At 41.4% G+C, this 23,728-nt stretch overlaps 3 protein-coding genes and 1 long non-coding RNA gene across 5 annotated transcripts in view; 3 read left to right on the forward strand and 1 right to left on the reverse strand.

Moving 5' to 3' along the window:
* Nucleotides 1-1,810, forward strand: part of LOC311022469 — a 6,093-nt gene extending 4,283 nt beyond the window's left edge. Inside the window, exons 2-3 of the long non-coding RNA XR_014598113.1 lie at nucleotides 1,132-1,310; nucleotides 1,640-1,810. This is a non-coding gene — a long non-coding RNA (uncharacterized lncRNA). The remainder of the gene's footprint in view (nucleotides 1-1,131; nucleotides 1,311-1,639) is intronic.
* Nucleotides 1,811-6,184: 4,374 nt separating this feature from the next.
* Nucleotides 6,185-13,560, forward strand: abcb11a (ATP-binding cassette, sub-family B (MDR/TAP), member 11a). The gene is made up of 26 exons (XM_084023705.1): nucleotides 6,185-6,196; nucleotides 6,303-6,351; nucleotides 6,790-7,031; nucleotides 7,103-7,187; nucleotides 7,267-7,400; nucleotides 7,481-7,652; nucleotides 7,847-7,971; nucleotides 8,045-8,219; nucleotides 8,322-8,435; nucleotides 8,525-8,635; nucleotides 8,719-8,844; nucleotides 8,937-9,140; nucleotides 9,223-9,393; nucleotides 9,480-9,669; nucleotides 9,902-9,968; nucleotides 10,054-10,156; nucleotides 10,253-10,417; nucleotides 10,499-10,603; nucleotides 11,276-11,437; nucleotides 11,539-11,742; nucleotides 11,826-12,067; nucleotides 12,175-12,325; nucleotides 12,416-12,613; nucleotides 12,697-12,903; nucleotides 13,092-13,238; nucleotides 13,342-13,560. Exons 3-26 carry the CDS (start codon nucleotides 6,820-6,822, stop codon nucleotides 13,540-13,542), a joined length of 3,771 nt encoding a protein of 1,256 aa, XP_083879831.1. The 5' UTR covers nucleotides 6,185-6,196; nucleotides 6,303-6,351; nucleotides 6,790-6,819; the 3' UTR covers nucleotides 13,543-13,560.
* Nucleotides 13,561-15,907: 2,347 nt separating this feature from the next.
* On the forward strand, nucleotides 15,908-18,584 carry spc25 (SPC25 component of NDC80 kinetochore complex). Its single transcript, XM_084023731.1, has 6 exons — nucleotides 15,908-16,070; nucleotides 16,245-16,310; nucleotides 16,553-16,699; nucleotides 16,806-16,931; nucleotides 17,131-17,229; nucleotides 17,800-18,584. The coding sequence occupies exons 1-6, from the start codon at nucleotides 15,920-15,922 to the stop codon at nucleotides 17,919-17,921; spliced, it is 711 nt and encodes a 236-aa protein (XP_083879857.1). The 5' UTR covers nucleotides 15,908-15,919; the 3' UTR covers nucleotides 17,922-18,584.
* Nucleotides 18,061-23,583, reverse strand: nostrin (nitric oxide synthase trafficking). 2 transcript variants are annotated; one of them, XM_084023711.1, is made up of 16 exons: nucleotides 23,542-23,583; nucleotides 23,285-23,370; nucleotides 23,098-23,181; nucleotides 22,879-22,941; nucleotides 22,709-22,790; nucleotides 22,560-22,622; nucleotides 21,791-21,889; nucleotides 21,382-21,507; nucleotides 21,061-21,159; nucleotides 20,864-20,989; nucleotides 20,613-20,721; nucleotides 20,388-20,476; nucleotides 20,166-20,291; nucleotides 19,127-19,367; nucleotides 18,942-19,034; nucleotides 18,061-18,859 (listed from the first exon to the last, which is right to left on the reverse strand). In XM_084023711.1, exons 1-16 carry the CDS (start codon nucleotides 23,566-23,568, stop codon nucleotides 18,723-18,725), a joined length of 1,650 nt encoding a protein of 549 aa, XP_083879837.1. In that variant the 5' UTR covers nucleotides 23,569-23,583; the 3' UTR covers nucleotides 18,061-18,722. The 2 variants fall into 2 exon arrangements, with proteins under 2 accessions (XP_083879837.1, XP_083879836.1); XM_084023710.1 differs by lacking the exon at nucleotides 23,542-23,583 and having other exon boundaries at nucleotides 23,285-23,505.
* Nucleotides 23,584-23,728: the final 145 nt, after the last annotated feature.

The raw sequence follows: 23,728 nt of genomic DNA on the forward strand, positions 1-23,728 counted from the left end.
AAAGCACAATAATCGTGCATCATGTGACGTCCAATTTGTGCTCGAGCTGGAAAGAAGAGAGAATCCTTGGGATGTGCAATCATTCAGGTGCAAAGCTTCTTTTGTTTGCTCACAAAAAACCCCATAAAATGAGTCATCTTGAACTCTGCTACAAAACACGTTTACCTCTTTTTGTTCCTTCGCTCCGGTCCAACAATTGTCTCTGCTTCCATCTTTCTCCTCACAGTTGACTTGAATTTGAGTGCTGTAACCTGAGTCAGATTGGGTTTATTGTCTGACGGTTTTGCACAAAGATGTCTCAGACGCCCCTCAAAGTTCACACAAGCAATCCTCTCTCAAAGCACAAAGTCAGACTACCTATCAAGCTTTTTTATGACCTGAAAGATGTGCAAACGTGACATTTTCCACCTCGACTTTCCATTTAACCCTAACGTTTTGAACCTGCGCCCTCTTTCACAGCTCAAGACTTTTTTCACCTTGATATTTCACTTTAAAAGTCTACAACAGGAAAATGATGGTTGACTTCTGGATTCTAAGAGAATGGTGGAAAAGGGATTTGGATAATTTACTAACTGTATGTGAAAGTGGCAACACAACAATGTAAATTTACTTAATTGCAAGAGGCATTCAAAACTACTCAGATAAAGGTTCAAAAATATTATCAGCAAAATACAGTCAGTTCCCATTTCATTAGGTACAGCTAATTGTGTTTAGTTTTTGTTGCTGTTATAGTAAAAGTTATTTAACCTTCACTAATTTAAATAAGATGGACAAAATAATAGGATATTGATGTTATTGTCAGTAGTCTTTTCTCAGCACCAAATCCTATTTGGATATCTGTTATTGGACTTTAATAATCGATGCTGTGTCCGATAACATGCTTTACATTTCTTTGTATGTGACTGACTTTCTGGAAAATATAATGAATATGTAATTGTTTATGCATAAAACATGTCTACATTTTTTTTAAGTGTGCAAGCCAAGTTTGTAACAAAAATGTAATTCTAACACAATATTTTAATCCATTTTGGGTCAGAGGAAAAGAAACGAGGATGTTTGTAAAACGAATCATCTAAACCCGTGTTAACGGTGACATCTTCTCCCCTGTCTCTCCTCTGCTTCACTCCTCAGGTTGAGGGTCAGACTCGGGACTAGAAGGTAGGAGTCAGGTCCTGCATCCCGTCGTGATCCACCTGGCCTCCCCAGCCGAAGAAGTCTGAGGACCACGGGCCCCAGTTGGGCGGACTCCGCTTTCCCTCTCCCCTCCCTCTCCTCCACTCCTGTCAGAAGGAGACGCCATACAGAAGGAGGTGTGAACATTATTTCACGCCTTGTCTGTCATTTCAGGAATTACTGTATTTTACAATGTCAAGTCCAATCATGTGTAATGGCCACTGACATACCTGTAGGAGACGGGAAGCGGAGGAGGAGAAAATAGAGCAGCATGGGCATGTATGGAGCATGCATACTCGCACCCAAAAGGCTTGACTAGAATAACATATATTTAAGAGAAACTGTCTGTTTGAATTCAGATTAATATGTCTTGGCTGCAGCAGAATCTGTAGAACATGATATATATATATATATATATTCTCAGGGCTCCATGCATTCTGTTAAACAACTATTTGTTTCTATACAGGAGAAAAACCCACGTGTCAAAGAACATCTTTGCTTCATCAAATATCACCTGCTGTCTCGTCTTACCGGATCAGAGGGAGATTACGCCCGTGGTCCTGTCCCCCGTCCTTCTGTCTCAGACTGAGCTCCAGAATCTGGACGACAGCATCTGGATTAGAAGTAGTCCGGAAGACGGACTCAATCGGAGCCTCTTTGACACTTTGTGTGCATGAATAGTGTCACATTTTATAACCATGAAGGGTAATAATGCCCTAATGTGTTGTAGGTAAGGCCAGAGGTCACCTCTGGATTTAACTCGTTGTTTTTACAATATTTAGGAGCTAACCCACTGTTGTCTTGGGTTTTTTTTCAAGGTGAAAAGAGGAAAAAACAGAAGTGCGAGTGAAAAAAAATTGGGAGTGAACGGAAAATAAATCAAATAATATGTCGGCAGAGAGAGAGAGTGGGGGGGTGATGACCGGACCCATGCTGAGTCTTTCTGTTGAGGGTCAGAGTTGAGTGTCTGTGCTTTCAGGACAAACCTCACAGACTGAAGGTGTAATGAAACAAGTTGGTATCGACAGATAAGACCCAGGAGGCGATGGTGTTTCTGAGGCTTTGGATATCCGGATCAACACGTACTTTTCCCTGTACTGCACATCATTTACATTCTGATTAACTACTTCACATTAAGTGTGTTTCTCACTGTTTGTGTGTAATTGAGAAAATAAAATAATAATTTCCCCCTGCGTAGGAATCGAGCTTTGACTGCCCTGGAAATCCTTGTTCGTAGGATGAACACATCGATGGGTTTTTGGTGGTTAAATGAGAGAAAAAACACAGAACATCGCAAACCTAATGTCTGAAGAGAGGAGCCGCCGGGGATCGACAAAAGGTGAAGTGTGTGTGTGCATATAAAGGCGGAGACGGGGGGAAATAATTTCCATTAGTGTAAAGTGTGATGCTGCAGCGGGGACGGTAATGGCGAGGAGAAGAAATGTTGAGAGAGCGAGAGGAATCATTATCTTGTCAAAGCATCACTAACTGCTAGGTTTGCAGGAATGTCGCTGTATTCATGCCGGCTTGTATATACCGCCTTAAATCTCTACATCCACTTAATGTAATCTCTCATATATATTTCTGTTTTCTTTTCCTTTTTCTGGGCTGTCCCTTTTGTTACCTGGCAGCCTCCTCAAACCTCCTTTATCAACGCTCAGTACACCACACTGTTGCTCATCCACACATTATGAAGACGACCGAGCTTTGACCCTGACCTTTGACCCTGACCTTTGACCCATGAGCTCGCTGGCTGGCTTCTAACTTGCAACAAAAGGCACCTTTCAAATCAACAATGCTCTGCTCACATTCATCCACTATCTCTTAAAATTGCAAATAGTTGTTTGCTGCTACATTAATGCTGAGTTGTGTGTATATAACGTTTGTCTCCCTCTCTTTTCCGTTGTGTTTTCAATTCATTATCTCTGTTAGTGACACAAAACACTTCGGTCTTTCCTTCTTGTCATCTGGACAAACTGAATGCGACGCAAGAGAAACAAAACGGACTTTTGTTTCTACACTGACAGAGCTCTGCTCAAACAGGAGGATCATTTAAATAATATGTCATAATCCCACTGTCCCTTCCAGAAATTTAATTCACTGGCAACTGTTTATTGTCCATCGATCTTACAGTAATGTGGCGACAATGAAAGCAGCTCAATACTGCCATCGTGTGGAGATTTGAGGCAACATTTGAACAGTTTGCAAGGTCAAAATAGTTTCTCCTCTGTTGCTGAATACATATTTTTAATCAGACACATATTTAATACTAGAAAATGCTGTTATCCTGGGATATTTTACATGTGGACATCCTTCTGTATGTGCCGTTTGTTCCAAAACACTGAATGGGAATTTAACTTCTTCCACACATAAACCGCATTAACGCTGAGATGTTTCGGTCAACACTTACGTGCATATAGACATGAACGCTACTGACTGCTGGCAGCTCAAAGCCGAGGCAGATGGCGGTTTGATCGTGACTGACGCCGACACAAACACTCCTCAGGGGGATGACCTCAAATATCAGCCAGGCTGGTCACACCAGATGACAGATCCAGTGTGGAGAGTGTACAGTGTGCATGCTGTGGTTTAAAAAACACTCAGCCACTTCACTACATGCAAAACAAAGCAATTACCCTGACCCTCACAGCAAGATGCAGGCGACTAAAAGGAATGAATGGTGTCACCCACCAAAGAATGTGGGCAAGTCATGCATACAGGCAGTCACTAGGGGGAGCTAGCTAGGTAGCAAGCTGTGAAGTGACCCCATAAACAAATAAGTGCAATTGTGAGCCATTTTTCACAAGCTACTTATTTTTCCCAGCCTTCTGAGTAGTTGGCCTGCAAGATAAGCAAACAAATGCTGCTTAGGGCCCCTGAGGCCACTAGGGGGCACTCAAGGGCGGATGAAATGCCCTGGAAGAGTTTTTTTTATGTGATAATGCAAGTAGGTGTGCTATGATCAAACATTGACAATGGTCAAAAACATAATCGGAGCTGAAGAGATGAAGCCGCCTGAAGACTTAGGCCGGCCCTGCCGACTCTTTTAATTACTTTTTTCAACATGCTATGACTCTTCTGACAATGACATACTATATTATGACTCTTTGTATGACTTTTTATCACTTTTGGGCATGCTATATTATATCTCTTTAAAGTGAATTTTTGGACATACCATACTATGACTTTTTTATGACTTTTTTGAACATGCTATTACAAAAGAATGAACTCCAATAAGGCAATGTGAGTCCGACACACCTCCTCTGTCTCTGTGTTTGTCCTCTATAGGAAGTCACTGTTCTCAGGCCAGAAATAGGCAAATTAGCGACCATAAAAAAAACAAAATGTTGTTTTCACACTTTTCAAAACAAGAAAATAGTGTTAATTAGTGAACTTTAGAGCTGCTGGGAGGTTTATGTGCACAAATGTGTGATGTATGTGCACTTAATCACTAGGCATCTCCACACCAAACAACTCTCTGAGAGAAAAAAAAAGAAAGTGTTTATCACAGTATCTGAGATCCCCCTCCTTCGTGTGGTATTATCAATCACCTACGTTGTGAATAATAACCGGCTGTAAAGAGGGAGCAAATTCCAAACACAGGCCCTCTTCTTGTCCTCGCGGGCATTAACCCCCCGAGACATCCACACGATTGCTATTGTGTCTTCATTTCCACTTTTTTAGTAAAAATAAACAGCATATTTTACATATGCATACTTTATGTGCTCATACTCCACACTGTTGGTGCAAGTAAAATGTTAAAGAAAGAGAGAAATGGATGATAGATTAAATAACGACATAACGAATTTTAATATAGTTAGAAACTGTATGGAATTAATAATTTACAGGTGAAATGGTGACAAAGTCTTTGCAAATGTCTTTCCTTTCCCTGAGAACAGTTTGGTTATTTAGCCTTGCAAGGAAAATAGTCAATTGCAATGAAATAAAGTTACATGAAGTCATTTGAACCAATTCTACGGACAGGTAGGTGCCAAAACCTTCTCATTCATGACATTTTAATTGATTTATGTTTGTATTGAGACATCACCTGCATATAAATAATGTCCTCGCGGTCATTAACCCCATCTTACAATCACTTATGTAAACCAAGGAATGCAAGTTTTGTTTCACAGATTTTACGTTTTAATTATCCCCACGGGGAATTTGTATTTGAAAAATATAATGATAGAACTTAAAGCAGTCAGTGAATATTGACTTGGTTCCAGTGATTGATTTTGCTTGACAAAGGTAGTCTAGTAAAGGTCACAATGCTTGCACGGCTCTTATCAGTCTAATGGAGGAGTAGATAATGGGAAAGGAGAGGCTGAGGTTACCTGAAAATAAGATAGTTAAGATAGGAATTTACTCTGATGAGCCTCAGTGGTGCAGGTGGATTTCTGGAGAGACATCCAGGTACAGTTCCGCTTGTTCTTCCACCTGTTGTTGTTTCTTGTCTGGGACAGTGATTTGATAATCTTCTGTTGATCTGTTGGTAAAACCAGCTGCTCAAAGTGGCGTGTTGCTGTAATATTTACCTCATATCTTACGTCCACGCTGCTGAAAGTTTTTTTCCATTACTTTTTTTTTTATCATGGTGGTTTGGCATGATGGTTAACTCCCAGGTTGTTGGTTTGATCTCCAGATATGAAATAAATAGGAGGTAACAGGGAAAATTAGATTTTTTTTTATTTTGCGGTGAACTGTCCCTTTAAACTGTATCTACTGTATGTACATGGACTTAAATGAGTCTGAGAACTTGGCTCTCTTGAATACCAATGGATGATCCCATTGATTTTCATCCTTTACAAGTTTTTGTTGTTGTTTTGTTTTGTTGTTGTTTTTTTAATCTGAAGTTGCCTCGGCCGGTCTGCCTGAGTCAAGGAGGCAAACATGAAGGAATCATTCAAACTGCCAAGAGGTGAGGGATCCATTTTCATTAAAAAAAATTAAAAATGACAGAGTTTTGTAACTATGGGTAACCAGATGTTGTTTTACCTCTTCTTTTAGCAGATATTGACAATGGGTAAGTATGTTTTTATTAAGTTTGTATTGTAAGATTGATTCATAACACATTGTCTGCAGTTCTTAAGAATCACTCTCGAGCTTACTTTGGTTTACATGTGATTCAGAGACGAGAAGAAAAAAGAAAAGACTCTCAGTGTTGGATACTTCCAGCTGGTAAATACTGCGTCTTTGCTCATATTGTTCATAAACAGTGCTGGAAAGTAACTCAGCATGTTACATTACATTACTTTCCATTCGTATGGGAGATACTTTTGTCTAAAGGGACTTTATAATGAGTCCTTTCATGTAGCCGGTTCACACCGATAATTCAAAGAATGTTCAGTCATACAGAAGAGTTTTGTACTTGAGTTACTTTACTTGAGTATTTCTATTTGATGCCCAGCCAAGGACACGACAAATACATGTTATAATGTTATAATATAATATATATGTGTGTCTAAGTATGATTTTGATTGTAAGATTTTTATTAGTAATGGACTATTTCACATTGCTTTATTGGTATTTTAAATATAAAGGATATGTTTTACCTCTCCTCACCACTGTACTTATATCTTTTGATTAGATTTTTTAAATCCACATTTTTTTTTGCAGTTCCGCTTTGCAACTTTCAAAGACACGGTGATGATGGTGGTGGGCGGTTTGTGTGCCCTCATCCACGGTGCAGCTTCGCCTCTCATGCTGCTGGTGTACAGCAGGATGACCAACACGTTCGTGGCGTATGAGCTCGAGGTCCAAGAACTGAAAGACGCAAACAAGGAATGTAGAAATCACACCATCTATTGGCGAAACGGCTCTGTATATGAACCAGCTGAAAACACCTCTGTGTACTGTGGGTAAGTCTTTACTTGTGACTGTTGTTCCTGTCCAAAAGCTGCCGTCACTCACCTCTTTTCTCTCTCTGCAGGGTGGATATTGAAGCAGAGATGACCATGTTTGCATATTACTATGTAGGAATTGGATTAGGAGTTATGTTTGTCAGTTATTTTCAAGTAAGTATTTATGCCTGGCGTAATTGAAACCCCTCAGAGTGAAGCATATTTGTCATTTTCATCTTTATCATTTTTAAAGATTGTCTTCTGGGTGTCGTCGGCTGCACGACAAATTGATAGAATGAGAAAGACGTATTTCAGAAAAGTGATGCAGATGGAGATCGGATGGTTCGACTGCACCTCCGTTGGTGAACTGAACACAAGGATGTCGGAGTGAGTCGGGGGGCTCATCATCGGGCTGCTCTCGGTGCGTTAGCTGGGAGAATGTAAACAGTGTTTCTGTTGCTTCACAGTGATATCAACAAGATCAACAACGCCATCGCTGATCAGGTGTCCATCTTCATCGAGAGGATCTCCACGTTTGTCTTCGGCTTCATGGTCGGATTCATCGGCGGGTGGAAGCTGACTCTGGTGGTCATAGCAGTGAGCCCGCTCATCGGCATCGCTGCTGGACTCATGGCCATGGTAAAGTCAATAAGACAGTCTATTACTTCTGTGTGGGAAGACATTGCTACTCTATGTGGTATCATATGTCACAAAGTAATAATACGACTTATCACTTATTGCCAAATAATAGAGATGAAATGGAGATCTTCAAGGTTGGAACTTGAAATAAATGTTGTAATGTTTTTGTGTGATGTTCTTTCTTGTTGCTGAAGGCGGTGGCCACGCTGACGGGACGAGAGCTAAAGTCTTACGCGAAGGCGGGGGCAGTGGCTGACGAGGTCCTGTCATCCATCAGGACGGTAGCAGCGTTTGGTGGGGAGGACAAAGAAGCTGAGAGGTACGAAATGTCAAAGAGTCGTTTATGCTTTGCAAATGATGACGAGCAATAACACCATGGTTTTGAAATGCAGATATGACAAAAACCTTGCAGAAGCTCAGAACTGGGGTGTGAAAAAGGGCACGATCGTGGGCGTTTTCCAAGGATACCTGTGGTGCATCATTTTCTTTTGTTTCGCTCTGGCTTTTTGGTATGGCTCTAAACTGGTCATAGACACCAAGGAGCTGTCTCCTGGTACTCTCATTCAGGTGTGCAAAAGAACATGCTATTTCAACTTTAGATCCTCTCTCTCCTCCGTGGCCTTTGCTTCATGTGGCTGCTATGTTGTGGTGTTTTTTTTCCTCCCCCAGGTGTTTTTTGGAGTACTCATGGCAGCTATGAACCTGGGCCAGGCCTCACCTTGCCTCGAGGACTTCGCTTCTGGTCGCGCTGCAGCAAAAAACATCTTTGACACAATCGACCGGGTAAAATCAGAGTGTTGCTGAAGATTTTGAAGCAGAGCATTTGAAGAGAAACCATCTTAAACTAAACCTCTGTGTCGTTATGCTCACAGGAACCAGCAATCGATTGTTTCTCAGAAGAAGGTCACAAATTAGACAGAGTAAAAGGTGACATCGAGTTCCATAATGTCACGTTCTACTACCCGTCCCGGCCTGAAGTCAAGGTGCATTTCTTCAACAAGCATTTCTATGTGTCCATTTCTCATTTCTTAAACTTCAAATTAAAAGAGCCCACCACTTTTTTCAGATTTTAAATGATCTGAGCATGCAGATCAAAGCAGGAGAAACCACTGCTTTTGTGGGACCGAGCGGATCTGGAAAGAGCACCACGATCCAGCTCTTCCAAAGGTTTTATGACCCAAAGGAAGGAATGGTAACGATGGGAACAATCGACACACAGAGGACACCAGTGGAGAGTTTGAAGGCTTCCATATAACGACGCGTGTGTGTAATTCTCATTCTCAGGTGACTCTGGACGGCCATGATGTCCGTACTTTAAACATCCAGTGGCTGAGATCTCTCATTGGTATTGTAGAGCAGGAGCCAATGCTGTTTGCCACAACCATTGCAGAAAACATCAGGTTTGGTCGACCAGACGTAACCATGGAAGACATCATCCAGGCAACTAAAGAGGCTAATGCCTATAATTTTATCATGGGTCTGCCACAGGTACATTTACATATTTAAACCTAATACAAAATAATTAAACGTTTGAGTTTGTGCAGCCTGAAAAAAGCTACTTTTCCTACAGAAATTTGATACTCTGGTGGGAGAAGGTGGAGGACAGATGAGTGGAGGGCAGAAGCAGAGAATTGCCATCGCCCGAGCTCTGATCCGTAACCCCAGGATCCTGCTGCTGGATATGGCCACATCTGCCTTGGACAATGAAAGCGAGGCTGTTGTCCAGCAGGCTTTGGATAAGGTGACCCACTCTCTGACCGTAGTCTACATAAATTCTGCAGCATGCCATGTTTTGTAGAATGACTAAGTTGTGCATAAAAACTGCAGGTGCGCACGGGCAGGACGACAATTTCTATAGCCCACCGTCTTTCCACGATTAGAAATGCAGACATCATCGTTGGTTTTGAGCATGGACAGGCTGTGGAGAGGGGAACACACCGTGAGCTACTAGAAAGGCAAGGTATCTACTTCACCCTGGTTACCCTGCAGAACCAAGAAGCATCCACAACAACCAAAGGTAAGATTTATTTAAGCTGCAGCAGAGATGGCCTTACTCTGTCAGATCTATTATGTATAAAACATGTATAAAATGTATAATAATACATGTTCAGAGGACACAGGAATGACCCTTTGACCTTGTCACGCTGTACCCACAATTCCTCTCACCAGTGTGGGAGATTGGTGGGTCCACCCTGAGTGGTTCTTTGCTTGTATTGCTTTGAAGCTGTGTTGATTTTTCCCCATGCCAGATGTTGTCAGCGAAGCTCTTGAAGAAGACTGTGGTGTAAAAGTGAGGAGCCGCACATCCAGTAAAAGGTAACAGCTCAAAAATATCATATCAGAAGGGTTTCTCCCCCCCGACATTAAATAATGAATGATGTTCTCCATATTTCTCCTGAAGGGATTCTGTTCGACTGCGATCTCAGAGCAAATTGTCAAATGGAACTTTACCAGACAGCCTCAAGTTCCTGTCAGACCATCAGTTCACAGCAGAACATGTCGAGGTTCTCTTTCATGCTGTGTTAAAACATTTTTATTTGACCGTTTTCTTTTTATCTGCCCTGTAAAAATGAATGGCTCCCGTGTGTATTCTTTATCAGGAATGTGAGGATGAAGCAGACGGACGTGTAGAGCCCGCCCCAGTAGCTTGTATCCTCAAGTACAACCGACCAGAGTGGCCCTACATGCTGCTGGGCTCGCTGGGAGCCGCTGTCAACGGCTCCGTCAACCCCATCTATGCCATCCTGTTCAGCCAAATACTCGGGGTGGGGTTTGTGCATTTGGCGTATTCTGTTTTACAAGCGGAGTTAGATTTGCTGGAGCTCAAATGATCTTTGTGTTTGCAGACGTTTGCCATCGTTGACTTGAATGAACAGAGGGAACAGATCAACGGGATATGTATTCTGTTCTGCATCGTGGCCGTGACCAGTTTCTTCTCCCAGTTTTTACAGGTTTGCATCCAATTCCTTTAAAGGAGTCATCACCAGGAAATCGCAATTTCTCTTGTTAAAACATGCATATCTGTGTTTGACCTCAGTTGAAACTTGCCTGAAAGGCTGGAGTTTGAGAGTGGCGCCGTTTTTTCGCTTCTGCTCTTTTTCCGAACAGGAATAGCACACAAGGGTGTGCATTCCTAAAGCACGAGATTTTGATTCTGCGCCTTCGGTGACGTCACCGTGGCGGCTACTTGCATAAGCCCACCCCTCTTTCACCACCCAACCCCGCCCCGTCCGCTACCTGAAATCGCCGAAGCGCCGCCATTATGTTTTGGAGTCTGCATGCAGGCAAGCCCCCCCGGCTCTGTCCTTCCTGCGGCGAATCAACGCGCGCCTCATTACATATTATACAATGCACATCCGGACCAGTCAAAACCTCGCGCGTAATCTCGCGTGATAAAATCGCGGTACGAAAAAGGGTCAGAACAAGCTCAATGTTTGATTAAAATTTGTTGTTTTTTTTTCTAATAAGTTTTACGAATTGATCCAAAGCGATCCAAGGGGGGCTGGATACGTATAAAACCAGGTTATGACTCCTTTAACCTTTTAGAGTCTACATCCCTTTGTCAATTAGATATAGAAACGAACAGGATTTACATGCAGACTTACTCTGCTTTCACGTTTAAGGGATATGCTTTTGCCACGTCTGGAGAGCTGCTCACCCGCCGTCTAAGGAGAGTGGGCTTCCAAGCCATGTTGAGACAGGAGATCGGCTGGTTTGATGACAACAGGAACAGCCCCGGAGCTCTGACTACTAGACTGGCCACTGATGCATCCATGGTGCAAGGGGTGTGTAATGTATTCTCATCCATTATAACACAGAAGCACAGGTTTGGTGTCTCACTGTAATCACTAGATTGTTCTGCATGTGGCTGGTATGGCTTCCACAGGCGACAGGATCTCAGATCGGCATGATCGTGAACTCTCTGACCAGCATTGGGGCGTCTTTCATCATCGCGCTCTACTTCAGTTGGAAGTTAACTCTGGTAATAATGTGCTTCCTGCCGTTCATTGGGCTGTCTGGGGTGTTCCAAGCCAAAATGCTGACAGGTTTTGCAAGTGAAGATAAAAAATCCATGGAAGCAGCAGGTCAGGTAAGAATGTTTGCCATCGAGGCCCATTGATTTACATTTCTCTGAGAAACCAAAGGGTATGAGATCTTAACTTTCTCCTGCAGGTATCCAGCGAGGCTTTTGCCAACATCAGGACCATCGCAGGCTTGGCCAAAGAGAGCTCATTTGTGGGATCATATGAGCAGAAACTCCTTCTTCCATTTAAATCTGCCAAAAAGAGAGCCATCGTCTACGGGCTTTGTTTCGGTTTTTCCCAGTGTGTCATCTTCATGGCGTACGCCGCTTCGTTCAGATACGGGGGCTATCTGGTTCGGTCTGAGGGCTTACAATACATGTTGGTTTTCAGGTTGGTAGAGTTATTTCTTTGAATGGAACAACAGTTAAGATCCTATATTCAAATCTGTTTTTTCGGTGAGATGTTGTGCTGTGATGACCAGACATGTGTTTCTCCAGAGTGATCACAGCTGTGGTGATCAGCGGGACGGCGCTGGGCAGAGCTTCCTCCTTCACACCAGATTACGCCAAAGCCAAAATTGCCGCCGCTCAGCTTTTCAAACTATTGGACCGAGTTCCCAAAATCAGCCAATCAGATGGAGAGAAATGGGTCGGTGAATTTCATAAATCAGACAGAATTATGCACAATTGGATTTCATTTAGTCATGATGTTACTTTGGACCGATTTATCCATCTTTAGGACAACTTCAGAGGTGAAATAGAGTTCGTCAATTGCAACTTCACCTATCCATCTCGGCCAGACGTCCAGGTGTTGAACGGCCTGGTGGTGTCTGTGAAGCCAGGTCAGACTTTGGCGTTTGTAGGGAACAGCGGCTGTGGGAAAAGCACAAGCGTTCAACTGTTGGAAAGGTTCTATGACCCCGATGAAGGGCATGTGGTATGTAAACTGATTTCGATATTAATTTCACTAATGACATGAACCCATTCCAACGTCTTAATTATGTCATCTTTTATCTTCAGGTGATTGATGGCCGTCCGTCTCATACAGTCAACGTGCCCTTCTTAAGATCTCAGATCGGCATCGTGTCCCAGGAGCCGGTGTTGTTCGACTGCAGCATCGCGGAGAATATTCAGTACGGAGACAACTCGTGTTGTGTCAGCATGGAAGAGATTGTTGAGGCCGCTAGGAAAGCTTACCTCCATGACTTTGTGATGACGCTGCCAGATGTGAGTGGAAACAAGGGAGAGAAGTTGAATATCCATCATATATACAATTTTGTGAAAAGAGCCCAACCTAGTAAGGAAATGTATATGCATGACTTTATAAGTAATAATAGAAACATTTGACAGCATTGTTGACCTTGTGACCTTTTTCTTTTCCCCCCTTCTCTCTATACATTTACAAAAATCATAAGAAATATGAGACTCAAGTTGGTGCTCAGGGCTCCCAGCTGTCAAGAGGACAAAAACAGCGCATTGCCATTGCCCGAGCCATCGTCAGAAAGCCCAAGATCCTGCTCCTGGATGAAGCTACCTCTGCCCTTGACACTGAGAGTGAACAGGTAATGCATTTATAAACACAAAGCAAGGTATTTTTATAAGTAGATATGCATATGAAATACATCTCCACACAAGGCTTCCTGACAAACATCCGTTTGCCTGCAGACTGTCCAGTCGGCTCTGGACGAGGCGAGAAAAGGACGAACCTGCATCGTCATCGCTCACCGGCTGTCTACCATCCAGACTGCTGACATCATAGCAGTGATGTCTGATGGAGCTGTTGTAGAACAAGGCACGCATGACATTCTCATGGCCAAGAAGGGCGCTTATTATAAACTGGTCACAACAGGTGCTCCTATAAGCTAGAGCAAAGCTCCAGCGAACATGTGATGAAAATGATTTTTGCTATTAAAATAGCGTTCAAAGACAAAATTGTTTCTTATTTGTCAGTTTTAATAAGCAATGCTTACTTTCCCCATCAGTCACATTCCAGCAGTCAAAGTAACTGTCCTCAACTAGATTTCTACACACAGCCAAACATACAAGACAAGCAGATGAAACACAGTCTATACAATAACCGTAGGCTATATTTACTATTTAAAAAAGGGTTGATCTTTGGCACCACGACAACAGCTCAACAACACATTTAACATTTCTAGAAATCCCTGCATTTTCCAGCACCTATTAAATCATTCCTAGCTTCTCTCCTACAGCACCTGTGAATCACAGGTCAGCCCCAATTAAATGTTGTAGAACAGAGGCTCTGATGTAGCTAGATGTCAGGCAGACCACCGTCTATGGTTGCCTAGCAACCTGTGGCACCTGAGGCCTGGTAAATGATATAACTGTCCTAAATTCATATAGACCACTTGCTAAGCCAAGCTTGAAGAAACATCTGCTTGTCTGGGTACTTTATTGTACCTTGGTGCTAAAGGTGAAATGGCCACTCAGCAGCTTGCTACTCACTTTATCTACTCCGATTTAGGAGTAAAGTTGGAGCCGATCAAATTGACTAATTCAGGAAGAAATATGACATGAATAAATTGTTCCCCCGCAATCTCAGTTAACTTCCCGTCCTCATCTCCAATCAACAAATGAACACAGTAACTGCAACCCCACCAAGAGGAACTGAAACACTCCTACAGAATGATAAAATGTGAAACCGTACCTCAGAGTCAGTTTTGAGAAAGTCATACATGTATGTCAGAGTTACTGTCACACAAGGGATAACATAATTTGTTCCCAAGTCATGAGCTCCACATTTCACTTTATTGCTTTTACAGTGGTTGCATATTTACCATTCTACACACTCAAAGAGCCGTGCCTCACATGGCCCCCAGGATCCCTTCAGCTTCATTAGTGTTGTCTTTCTCAGTGAACGTAGCCACAAAAGGGACTTCCCATTATACTGTAAAACACAGTCCATCTGGCATGGCATATCAAGTGAATCTATCATCCCCATGTTTTCTTTCCATTTTAAAATCACAGTCATCTCGCAAGTTGCAATTGGCAATACTTCTGGCCTACTCGAACTCCCGCTGTTTTACCACTAGGTGGTACAAAAATCCCAATCAAATCCCTCCATTCAGGTTACGGAATTGAACACTGAATTGTAAAACCTGTTATTTCGCTGATTTGTAAGCGGAAGAAAAACAGGACCAGGTGAAGTTTTGCACTTTTTGGCAATGACGATGAACATACTGGTGCAATAGAAAAGACATCTGAGTAAATTCACGTAGTTATGGATGCACCAAAGATATTTCGGAGTGTTGATGAAGCTTGTAGGCGTTCTCAAACACCAGGAGGATATAGAAGTTATAGCAAATAATTATTTTATTTTGTAAAGGGTCATTATAGTTTTAAAATAAGTATCGCTAGGTGGCGACAATGCAAAATGTGGATGCCAACCACCATTGAACACCAAAGAAGAAGAAGAATAAAAAGTGAGCGAGAGAGATGGACGTCATTTCCGGTAATAAGTTTCCGCCTCCCGTTTGCAGACCGCGAATATTTTGAAAATAACGACCGATGAGTAGCAAGATTTAGCTCAAAATATATCATCGACCGGACGTTAAAACATGTGAGTAAGGTTAACGCAATCATCCAAATATACGTTAACGTTAACTAACTGTTGGCTAAACCGCTGTCAAACTAGCTTACTTTGCTGCGTAGTTAACGTTTAGTAGCGCAAGTTGTGGGGAAGCTATGCCCAATGCTAATTCACGTTAACCGCCTGTCGTCGACGTTGAGGCTTCTAAATGTTTTGTTAACGTTTGACAAAACTAACCCAAACTCTAGGTTAATTTGTAGGTTCGTGGTAGCACTAGCAGTATTAGTCGTATTAGCATTAGCAGGGGTAGTAGTCAATCTGGGGAGTTCTTACGGTTGGGGATGGTGGATCTGTTGACAGTTGCATCTCAGTTGCTGCAGTCAATCTCTTTTGATTTGATTGACTTTCTGGTCAGTTATATCAATCATGGACTTGTAGGTCTGTGTGTTATTGTATGGCAGTCGGTTTTTACGTTGTTTAATATTATTAAAGGTGCCTGGTGCCCTCATTTTACCACCGAATAGTGGTATTAACAAGTATGCTTCATGGTACTATGGCTGAAACCTTTCTATTTGTTTAAAAAAGCAAGCAATACAATTGTGTAAGTGCTATGCAAGTGTGTTGATGATAATGACGTTGTGTTTACGTGGACACGTTGAGCATCTGTTGTTTATGCTGCAGATTGTGAACATCATGGCGTCTATTACCGATCCAAACATCAGTGATGAGTTCGCCAGTGCAATGGAGGAGATCCACAACAAACATCTCAAAACATATGGAGGGATAATTGACCTGACTACAGAGTTGTGCCAGTCCCACAGACAGTTTGTGAAGACTGCACTTGGTATCTTATCTATTTATCTATCTATCTATCTATCTATCTATCTATCTATCTATCTATCTATCTATCTATCTATCTATCTATCTATCAGTAATGTTTACATTACATTTTATACAGTTAATGCCAACAACAAAAGGACATCAGGTTGTCTTCAATAATTCTTTATCTTTTGTGCAGATACGTGTTCAAAGAAATGTAAGGATGATGAGATGCTGTTCGAGACAATTCAAACATTCAAAAGAGGTGAGTTGAGAGATGAATTAGTCTACAAAGCATTGCATATGGGCCTTTACACTTGTGCCATCAGTTGTAGCTGTGTGTGTGGATTTTTGAAGTTATTCATATCGCGCCACACAATCTATATTGTCTATATAACAATTTATCTTGGCCCATACTTGTTTGGGACTAAATGTTGTAAAGCAGCTTCAGAGCCTTTGTTGTTCATGTGATACCATACTTGGACTGATGCAACATTGTTCCCCCAGACTTGGCACAAAAAAATGAGTCGCTGAAAGGGAGACAGCATGCCATTTCTGAAGTTGTATCGGAGATTCAGCAGAAGGAGATGCAGAAAGATGACATCATCCAGAAGATAGAGCAACTTAAAGAAGAACAAGCCAAAAGAAAAGACTGTAAGTTTATATTTAAAAGTAAAATTAGTGGTTTAGGTCACAGAACTTTAACTTATTGTAGCATATTAACTGAACCTTGCACTTGCTTCCCCTCCCATCTTTTCAGTAATTGAGTCTCAAAATAAAGCAAACAAAAAACGACTGAGGAATCTCCAGAAAGCCAGAGTCGTCTTTCAAGATAATTTAGGGATGGAGATGCGAACAATCCTTGGCAAAACACAATTGGTTAAAGGTAAGCCAAACACAAATGTGCATGTCCGAATTCAGTAGCTTTCTTGGGTCCTTTTTCTACTATCCATTGTTTTATACTTCGATAGTAACGAATACACATAACAGTAATTGTAGCTTGTCTCAGGTATTGCCATGACTCTCTGTTTGTTGTTTGTCAGTTGAAGTAACTGATTTTATTTAATTTTTTTGTACTTGTAAAGGTGAAAATTTGCAGTTTGTGTTCCGGAATATCAACCCTTCAGATCAGGATTCCGCCTATGTCGTCACATTGGGGATTAAAGAAGACCGATCATACCAGAGTAAGTTACACACACATATACTGTCCATCAGAAAACTACTGTAATAGCAACATTAGCAGTTAAATGAAATTATGATTTGCCTTCATTTTAATAAGGCTGGCAATATTCTTTATTTTTGTAATTGTCACAATGAACTCATCCGACTCATACGTGCCTCATATATTTTATATGTCCTCTGTGGCAGAGAACTCCATTGTTGTCCAAAACCGATTTTAAAAAAACCTATTAATGTGCCACACCCTCAATCCTACATGTATTACTTTGATGCTCAAAATACACAAATGTGTATTAATCCACAACTGAGAATAGTCCCTAACAAAAGTAGTATTTACTCCTGCTTGAATAACATCACTCAGTTGTATAAGGAAATTATTCAAAAATAAAACTATATTTTAACATTTACATTTCTAGGGTGTAATTGACACGGGGGTGCCACAGACAGTGTAGGGAATTCAAAAAGTATTGAGAGACAGACTTGCATTGCTGGTTTTGGTCTTTTTCGGTGGAATTTATTGACAATAAAAATTTGAAATATCCAGCCAGTCTAATTTTAGTCTTCAATTTCCACAGTTGTGTCGAGTGATCCGGTGCTCGAGTGTTTGCCAGTTTTGGAACGCCGACTTCAGGAGACCAATAACTTACCAGCATTCCTCGCAAACGTCAGGAAGGAGTTCATTTCTCAGGCACGCTAAGATTGCAAGGAATGGAGGATAAATGCCATGCGATGAAGTTCTTGCAGAAATGTGGACTAATGTGGTGATTTGTATTATTTAAGTGGGGGCAGCCAGGGGCCCTCAGCAACTTGGAGGAAGGAGGAGGGTAAATGCTTAATTTTCTTTTTTTATAAATGTATAAAATCAAATTGCCACATAAACACTGATGTTAACTTTATGCAGAGATGCTCTGTGTCATTATTGAACATGGTTGTGTTACAGTTTATTGTATTTGTTTCAAACCCAGGAGTTTGACCTTGAGGGGAAAAGTGTTTTGGGATGAATGTCTTGAAATCCTGAAAAATTCACCAGTTGACTCTAAACAGTTTAACTTCTTTTATTTTCTGACGTCATTATTCAGTCATTTAAAGTGGGCGAGGATAACTATACAGTTTTATTGTCCTGGGCTTAATTTTCCTTATGTTAATCCTATTAATCTATTGAAAGTATTTAAGACTAACTATAGTTGAGTTCATCTTCACACAATGTAGCATACATTTAAAAAAATCACATACAGTATGAATCCTAAATGCATTGCAAAATAACTTCAGAGAGCAGTGACAAAAATCAGATTGACTGTCGGCAGATGAACATGTTTTATTAATCTGAATGCTTTTGTCTTAAACAAACATTTTAAAGCAATAAATATTTTTATTACAAATTATTTGTATTTTTGGTTGGTGTGATGCTTCTAGTTGTCATTTCATTTTTGGCACTGTAAAAAGTGAATCTTTTTGATTCAGGAGGAGTTGTGTTTTTGTTGTTGAGGAGTCGAATCAGTCAGGCATCAGAGGATCTGACGCTGTTTAACACAGGCAGCTCCTCAACATAGGTCGATGGGAAATGGCCTGTCTTCCTGCCCAGTTTGCCAAACCACCAACCATTCTCTTCCTTTCTGTAAATGTCTAGAAGATCGCCTGCGAAAGAAAAGTCCAGTCATTTTATTAGATGAGTAAACCACTACTTTCTTAGATGAGCTACACTTGATCTGCCACTTACCTTCTTTCAGTGTCAGTTCATCATCCTGTTCAGGTGTGAAACTGTACAGGGCCTTGCATGTTCCTATACTGCAGAGCTGCGTTGTCATTTCACCTGTTCAATGTTAATATTGCTTTAATTTCATGATAAAATTCTGAATGTGCTGAACAGAAATAAACATTTGTTGTAGTCAGGAAATTGATTACCTTGGTCTTTGTTATCATGGGTGTGAGTCAGGGCTCCGTTCTGCACAGCTGCAGCTTCACGTGTTACAGCTGATGATGTGACTTGGTCGTTGGCGATTGGTCGAGCCTCCACAGACTGCTGTGTCACAAACTGAGCAGGCCCTTTGTAAATGATGGAAGCTCTCAGTGATTGTCGGGATCTGAATGGAGTCCTCCTGAGTTTGACTGGACGAGTCAGTTGGACGACGCTGTGCTCACAGTCCTTCAACGGTAAAATAATTTGTGTTACACAATATCCTGTAACTGTGATTACTATCAGAGGTACTTCTGCATTTACAAACCGACTCCGAGGTTCTAAGGATGGAGAGTAAGCTTTACTTTAACCTCTATCTATAAGCTGTAGACTGTATGTAAGAAGAATCAGTCTTTTAATACCTGAGAGCAACTTAACTGTTAAAATATAACCAAATACCATCAAAGTCACCCACACAGCTGTTCCTATAAGTCTGTTAAAACCAGTCCAGTATCTCACTGTGGTTTTAATTAAGTTTTAATGGGCGGCTGTGGCTCAGAGGTAGAACGAATCGTCCTCCAATTAGCAGTTCGAATCCCGGCTCCTGCATGCCGAAGTATCCTTGGGCTAGATACTGAATCCCCTATTGCCCCGATGCTGCACCATCAGTGTGTGAATGTGTATGAATGAGTTGGATAATATAACCTGATGTGCAGGCGGCTCCTCTGCCTCCACTTTATAAATTCAGGTCCATTTAATTTACTGAGATGCACCTCTGAAATACACTAAACTTGCCGTGTGTCGTATTCTGCAACATCTAGTGGTGAGTTTGCAGATTGCAACCAACAGAAACTTCTCCCGTGTGCCAAGCATGTCGGAGAACTACAGTGGCACAGAATCGGTGTTTGGTTTCCCCGGTCTGGACTACCGATATGGGGTCCCATTCGTTTTTGAGGCATTTAAATCAGTGGATTTCAATTAGAAAATCCTTTAACCAATAAGTCACCACTACCTCGGAACATCCCTCACGTACAGATGGTGTCTTACCTTATCTTTCCATTTCACGATGCTGTCACTGAATCGGTGAAAGGACTTCGGTTTGCCCTCTAATTCAGACAGTGACAGAGAGAGTTTGTAGCGAGTGGCATCGAGGACGTCCAGTTTTAGAGTACTCTACGAGTGACAAGACGGCATTCATGATCAATTCAAAGTATATATCCATCTGTGCACATCACCCTCCACCCACTCTACAGGCTGCATGCCGTTTACCTCATCAATCTGCAGTTCAGTCTCTTCAAGGTTCTTTTGGTTTGAAAAAGATGGATTTTCAGAATATGTTCTCATCAATTTTTCAATTCCTGCAAGGAGAATGTCGACGGTGACTCACGTGGCACGGTCCATTATGAATCGCTTTGTTATACTGAAAGACATTTCTCACCGTCCTTCAGAGTATAATTTGAATTCATCATTTAATGGATAATGCGCTGAACGCACCTTCGCGGTCTCTCTTTGTCCTTGCGATGCTGTCCTCCAGACGCTGGAGTTTGAGGCTGATGGCCTCTTTTCTCCGGCCTTTGGCCATCAGGGACTTGCTGTCCTCTTCCTGATTCATTCACAACACAGATCAAGCATCTACGTAAGTAACTACGACGGTCTAAAATCTACCATTGAGCCGAGGCTGCAAGGTCTTTTGTGTTGTATTCCTCACACGCTTTACAAATAGAAAAAATAAATTGCATACTTACAAAATAGTCAGTCATCAAAAACTCAGCTATGTGATCCTCAGCCGTGATGCTGTTTTCTTTCACCAGAGTTTGTACGTCTTTCTCCATGTCCACCCTTTGGATTGTCTGTTCTATCTGTCTTTGACCCTGAAAACGGTATAAGTTATAACACACATCAAAGGATGTGGTGCATGAGGATGGAGGTCTGGGTGTCTTACATGCTTGAGGGTTTGCCCAAAGCTGGACATGTGGAGGTTATATCTATTCAAAATGTTGCACAGGACTTCAATTCGCTGTTTCTCCAGCTCCTGTACGATCTGAAAGGAGGAAATGAATACATCTGAGAAAGCTCAGCCCATGAAACACGTTGCAGAGTACACTGGGTGGACTAACGTGGTGCTCCAAACAGCGTTCTTGGGTGGTAGACTGACCTAAAAGCAACCAAAAGTCACTGATCCTCCCTGTTCACTCACAAAGCCTCTCGGTATAAGGAGAACAGCTAAATGCCTATAAGAAGCTGGACAGCATGTGTTACACACCTGGTAGCAGTTTTTCAGTGTGTTTTCCCACTTGAGTCTCATTTGATGACCTTCCACGTTGATATTAAAGTAGTCCTCATCCACCCGCGTCTGCAATTCTGCTGACTTAGTCAGCCTGTTCAACAGCTGTAGTCAAGAACAAGATAGATAGACAGACAGACAGATAGAAACTGATGAAACATGGCTTTGTTTTCATCATATCACAAATGTTTTTTTTATCAAATCTGCTTAAAATGAATCAAATCACTTGATACATAATCAATTAATCAATGAAATCACTCCATTTTACCTCCATCCATATATATATATATATATATATATATATATATATATATATATATATATATATATATATATAATGTGTGTGTGTGTGTAAATTGAAAATTGGTTTGGTATCCATATACTGAACTTTTTGCTTTTCTTTTTCTGTGCAGATTTGCCTGTTGTTCTCAACAAAGTTGAACAAGGCCTCGTGCTCTCTTGTTAGTCCAAGCAGTTTCTTCTTTATCTGTTTTAGACAGGAAACACAAGAATCCCCATTAACGTATCACTGACATCACAACATGATATCGGTAAACTGTAATAGCAGCACTTTACACCATGTGTGAGTGAAGGAGGGTGGCTTTTTGACATTTCTATATTCAATTAATATTTGAGAAGGTATATCCTGATGTATTTTAAATCTTACAAAATGGTACATGAAATATGTATATATATGTAAATCAAAGACCTTATTTCAGGCAGCTGACCAAAAACCCCAATCAACAAACCCACCGACTTTGAGACGAGAGCACTGGAAATGCAGAAATGCTAATTTCTGGATTTTAGAACTCCTGCAGCCCTCAATCATTGCACATTTTAGATGCTTCAAGCAAATTAAAAGGACAAATGTATATGTTGTTTTGAAAAAATAACAGTAAGGCTTCCTAAATATACATTTATAATACTTAATAAATTGAAACACCACAAGCACTCATGATGAATCTAGCATTTTGCATGACTGGTTATAAAGTCATATGAACATTATGAGGCCGTCAGCCAATAGCTTGTGACTGATCAAAAACCATTAGAATCTTTGTGTTCCTACTTTCAATAGCTCAAATCAACTCAGGAATGCATCATGCAGGTATCTGATTCATATCTCTGCTATACTGAAAACATGTTATTTTTTTCTTTACCTTGAGTTGCTCACTCCAATTAACAGTAACAAGTTTTCCAGTTCTTTCAATGGCGCTGTCAAGCTATTAAAGCACAGAAAAGGCACATTATGACCAGAAGCTTGAGCAGAAAGATGCACTGATTCAAAGATCCAGAATGAATCCCATACAGGCCTCTTCCTCTTATTATGCTCGTCTAAGAGTTGTCGTATTTCCAGAATTGCTTCTTGGTTGAATGCATTTCCTAAGGATCTGAAAATGAGAACAACACATATTTAAGTCCAAGTCTTTGGTGTCAACCTGTGTGCAGTTATGAGGTGAACTCGGGTTTGAAAACTACCTGTGGGCATCTGCTCTGGAGTACATCTCATCTGACACCTGACACCAGGCACCGTAGGTGGAGCTGAGCAGGGAGCCAGCATGAAAAGGTTAGCCCGTGTTTTCATCACATCCAACTTAGGCACGTGTTATTACCCATGATACCATTATTTCTCTCACGTTAAACACAAAACAGACAAAAGACAGAGCCGACTGAAATGTCAGCGCTGTCGACTCTTACTTGTTTGACACCTCTTTGGAGGCCCTGATGAGTTTACCGGCAAGTTTTTGCAATCCTTTGGCGTAAGTCAGTTCCAGCTCAGCCCTGGAACAGGACAAGGTGGCAGCGAGAGACAATAACTCAAGTCAAACAGTAACTCCAGCCGCCATTAAGTTAGTCAGAAGGGTCATGACTGTGCTGAACCTACCTTTGCTGAAAAACAGTCATAAGTTCTTTGCAGAAGTATTCTCCGTTTTTTGAAAATCGCTTCACATTTTGATACAGTTGGTTATACTGGAAGACATGGAGGAAGGTTCCATGAAGCATTAATGTCCTGAATCGACTGATTTCAAATCCACACTTAGTTAGTTGTGGATAAAATGCACATTTGAATCTCCTTTTTCCCCACCAGTGCATTTCAGAAGTGGTGGAAGAACAGGTGGATTGTTTAAAAGAAATACTCACAGAGCAGGAGCCGATAGGGTCCTTCATCTTAAGGCTTTGGCCGTTTGTTGACTTTAGACATAGAACTTTGACCACCCTCCTCCCAAAGTCACTCATGCGGAAATCACCTGAGCTTTTTGTCCGTGCCAAATACACAGGAAACTCCCAGAGGGAAAAAAGAATCTACAAATGCAAACTCAAGCGGGAT

This window comes from Eutrigla gurnardus (genome assembly GCF_963514095.1).
Source record: "Eutrigla gurnardus genome assembly, chromosome: 12".
Lineage (NCBI taxonomy): Eukaryota > Metazoa > Chordata > Actinopteri > Perciformes > Triglidae > Eutrigla > Eutrigla gurnardus.

Coding starts and splice junctions, on each gene's coding strand:
- abcb11a (XM_084023705.1), top strand. CDS start 6,820: ATGATGGTGGTGGGCGGTTTGTGTGCCCTCATCCACGGTGCAGCTTCG. Junction 9,141..9,222: donor TTATCATGGGTCTGCCACAG/GTACATTTACAT, acceptor CTTTTCCTACAG/AAATTTGATACTCTGGTGGG. Junction 11,438..11,538: donor ATGCATCCATGGTGCAAGGG/GTGTGTAATGTA, acceptor TGGCTTCCACAG/GCGACAGGATCTCAGATCGG.
- spc25 (XM_084023731.1), top strand. CDS start 15,920: ATGGCGTCTATTACCGATCCAAACATCAGTGATGAGTTCGCCAGTGCA. Junction 16,071..16,244: donor GTTTGTGAAGACTGCACTTG/GTATCTTATCTA, acceptor TCTTTTGTGCAG/ATACGTGTTCAAAGAAATGT. Junction 16,932..17,130: donor CAAAACACAATTGGTTAAAG/GTAAGCCAAACA, acceptor GTACTTGTAAAG/GTGAAAATTTGCAGTTTGTG.
- nostrin (XM_084023710.1), bottom strand. CDS start 23,493: ATGCACTGGTGGGGAAAAAGGAGATTCAAATGTGCATTTTATCCACAA. Junction 21,890..22,559: donor ATTGGAGTGAGCAACTCAAG/GTAAAGAAAAAA, acceptor TGTCTAAAACAG/ATAAAGAAGAAACTGCTTGG. Junction 20,292..20,387: donor CTGAACTGCAGATTGATGAG/GTAAACGGCATG, acceptor TGTCACTCGTAG/AGTACTCTAAAACTGGACGT.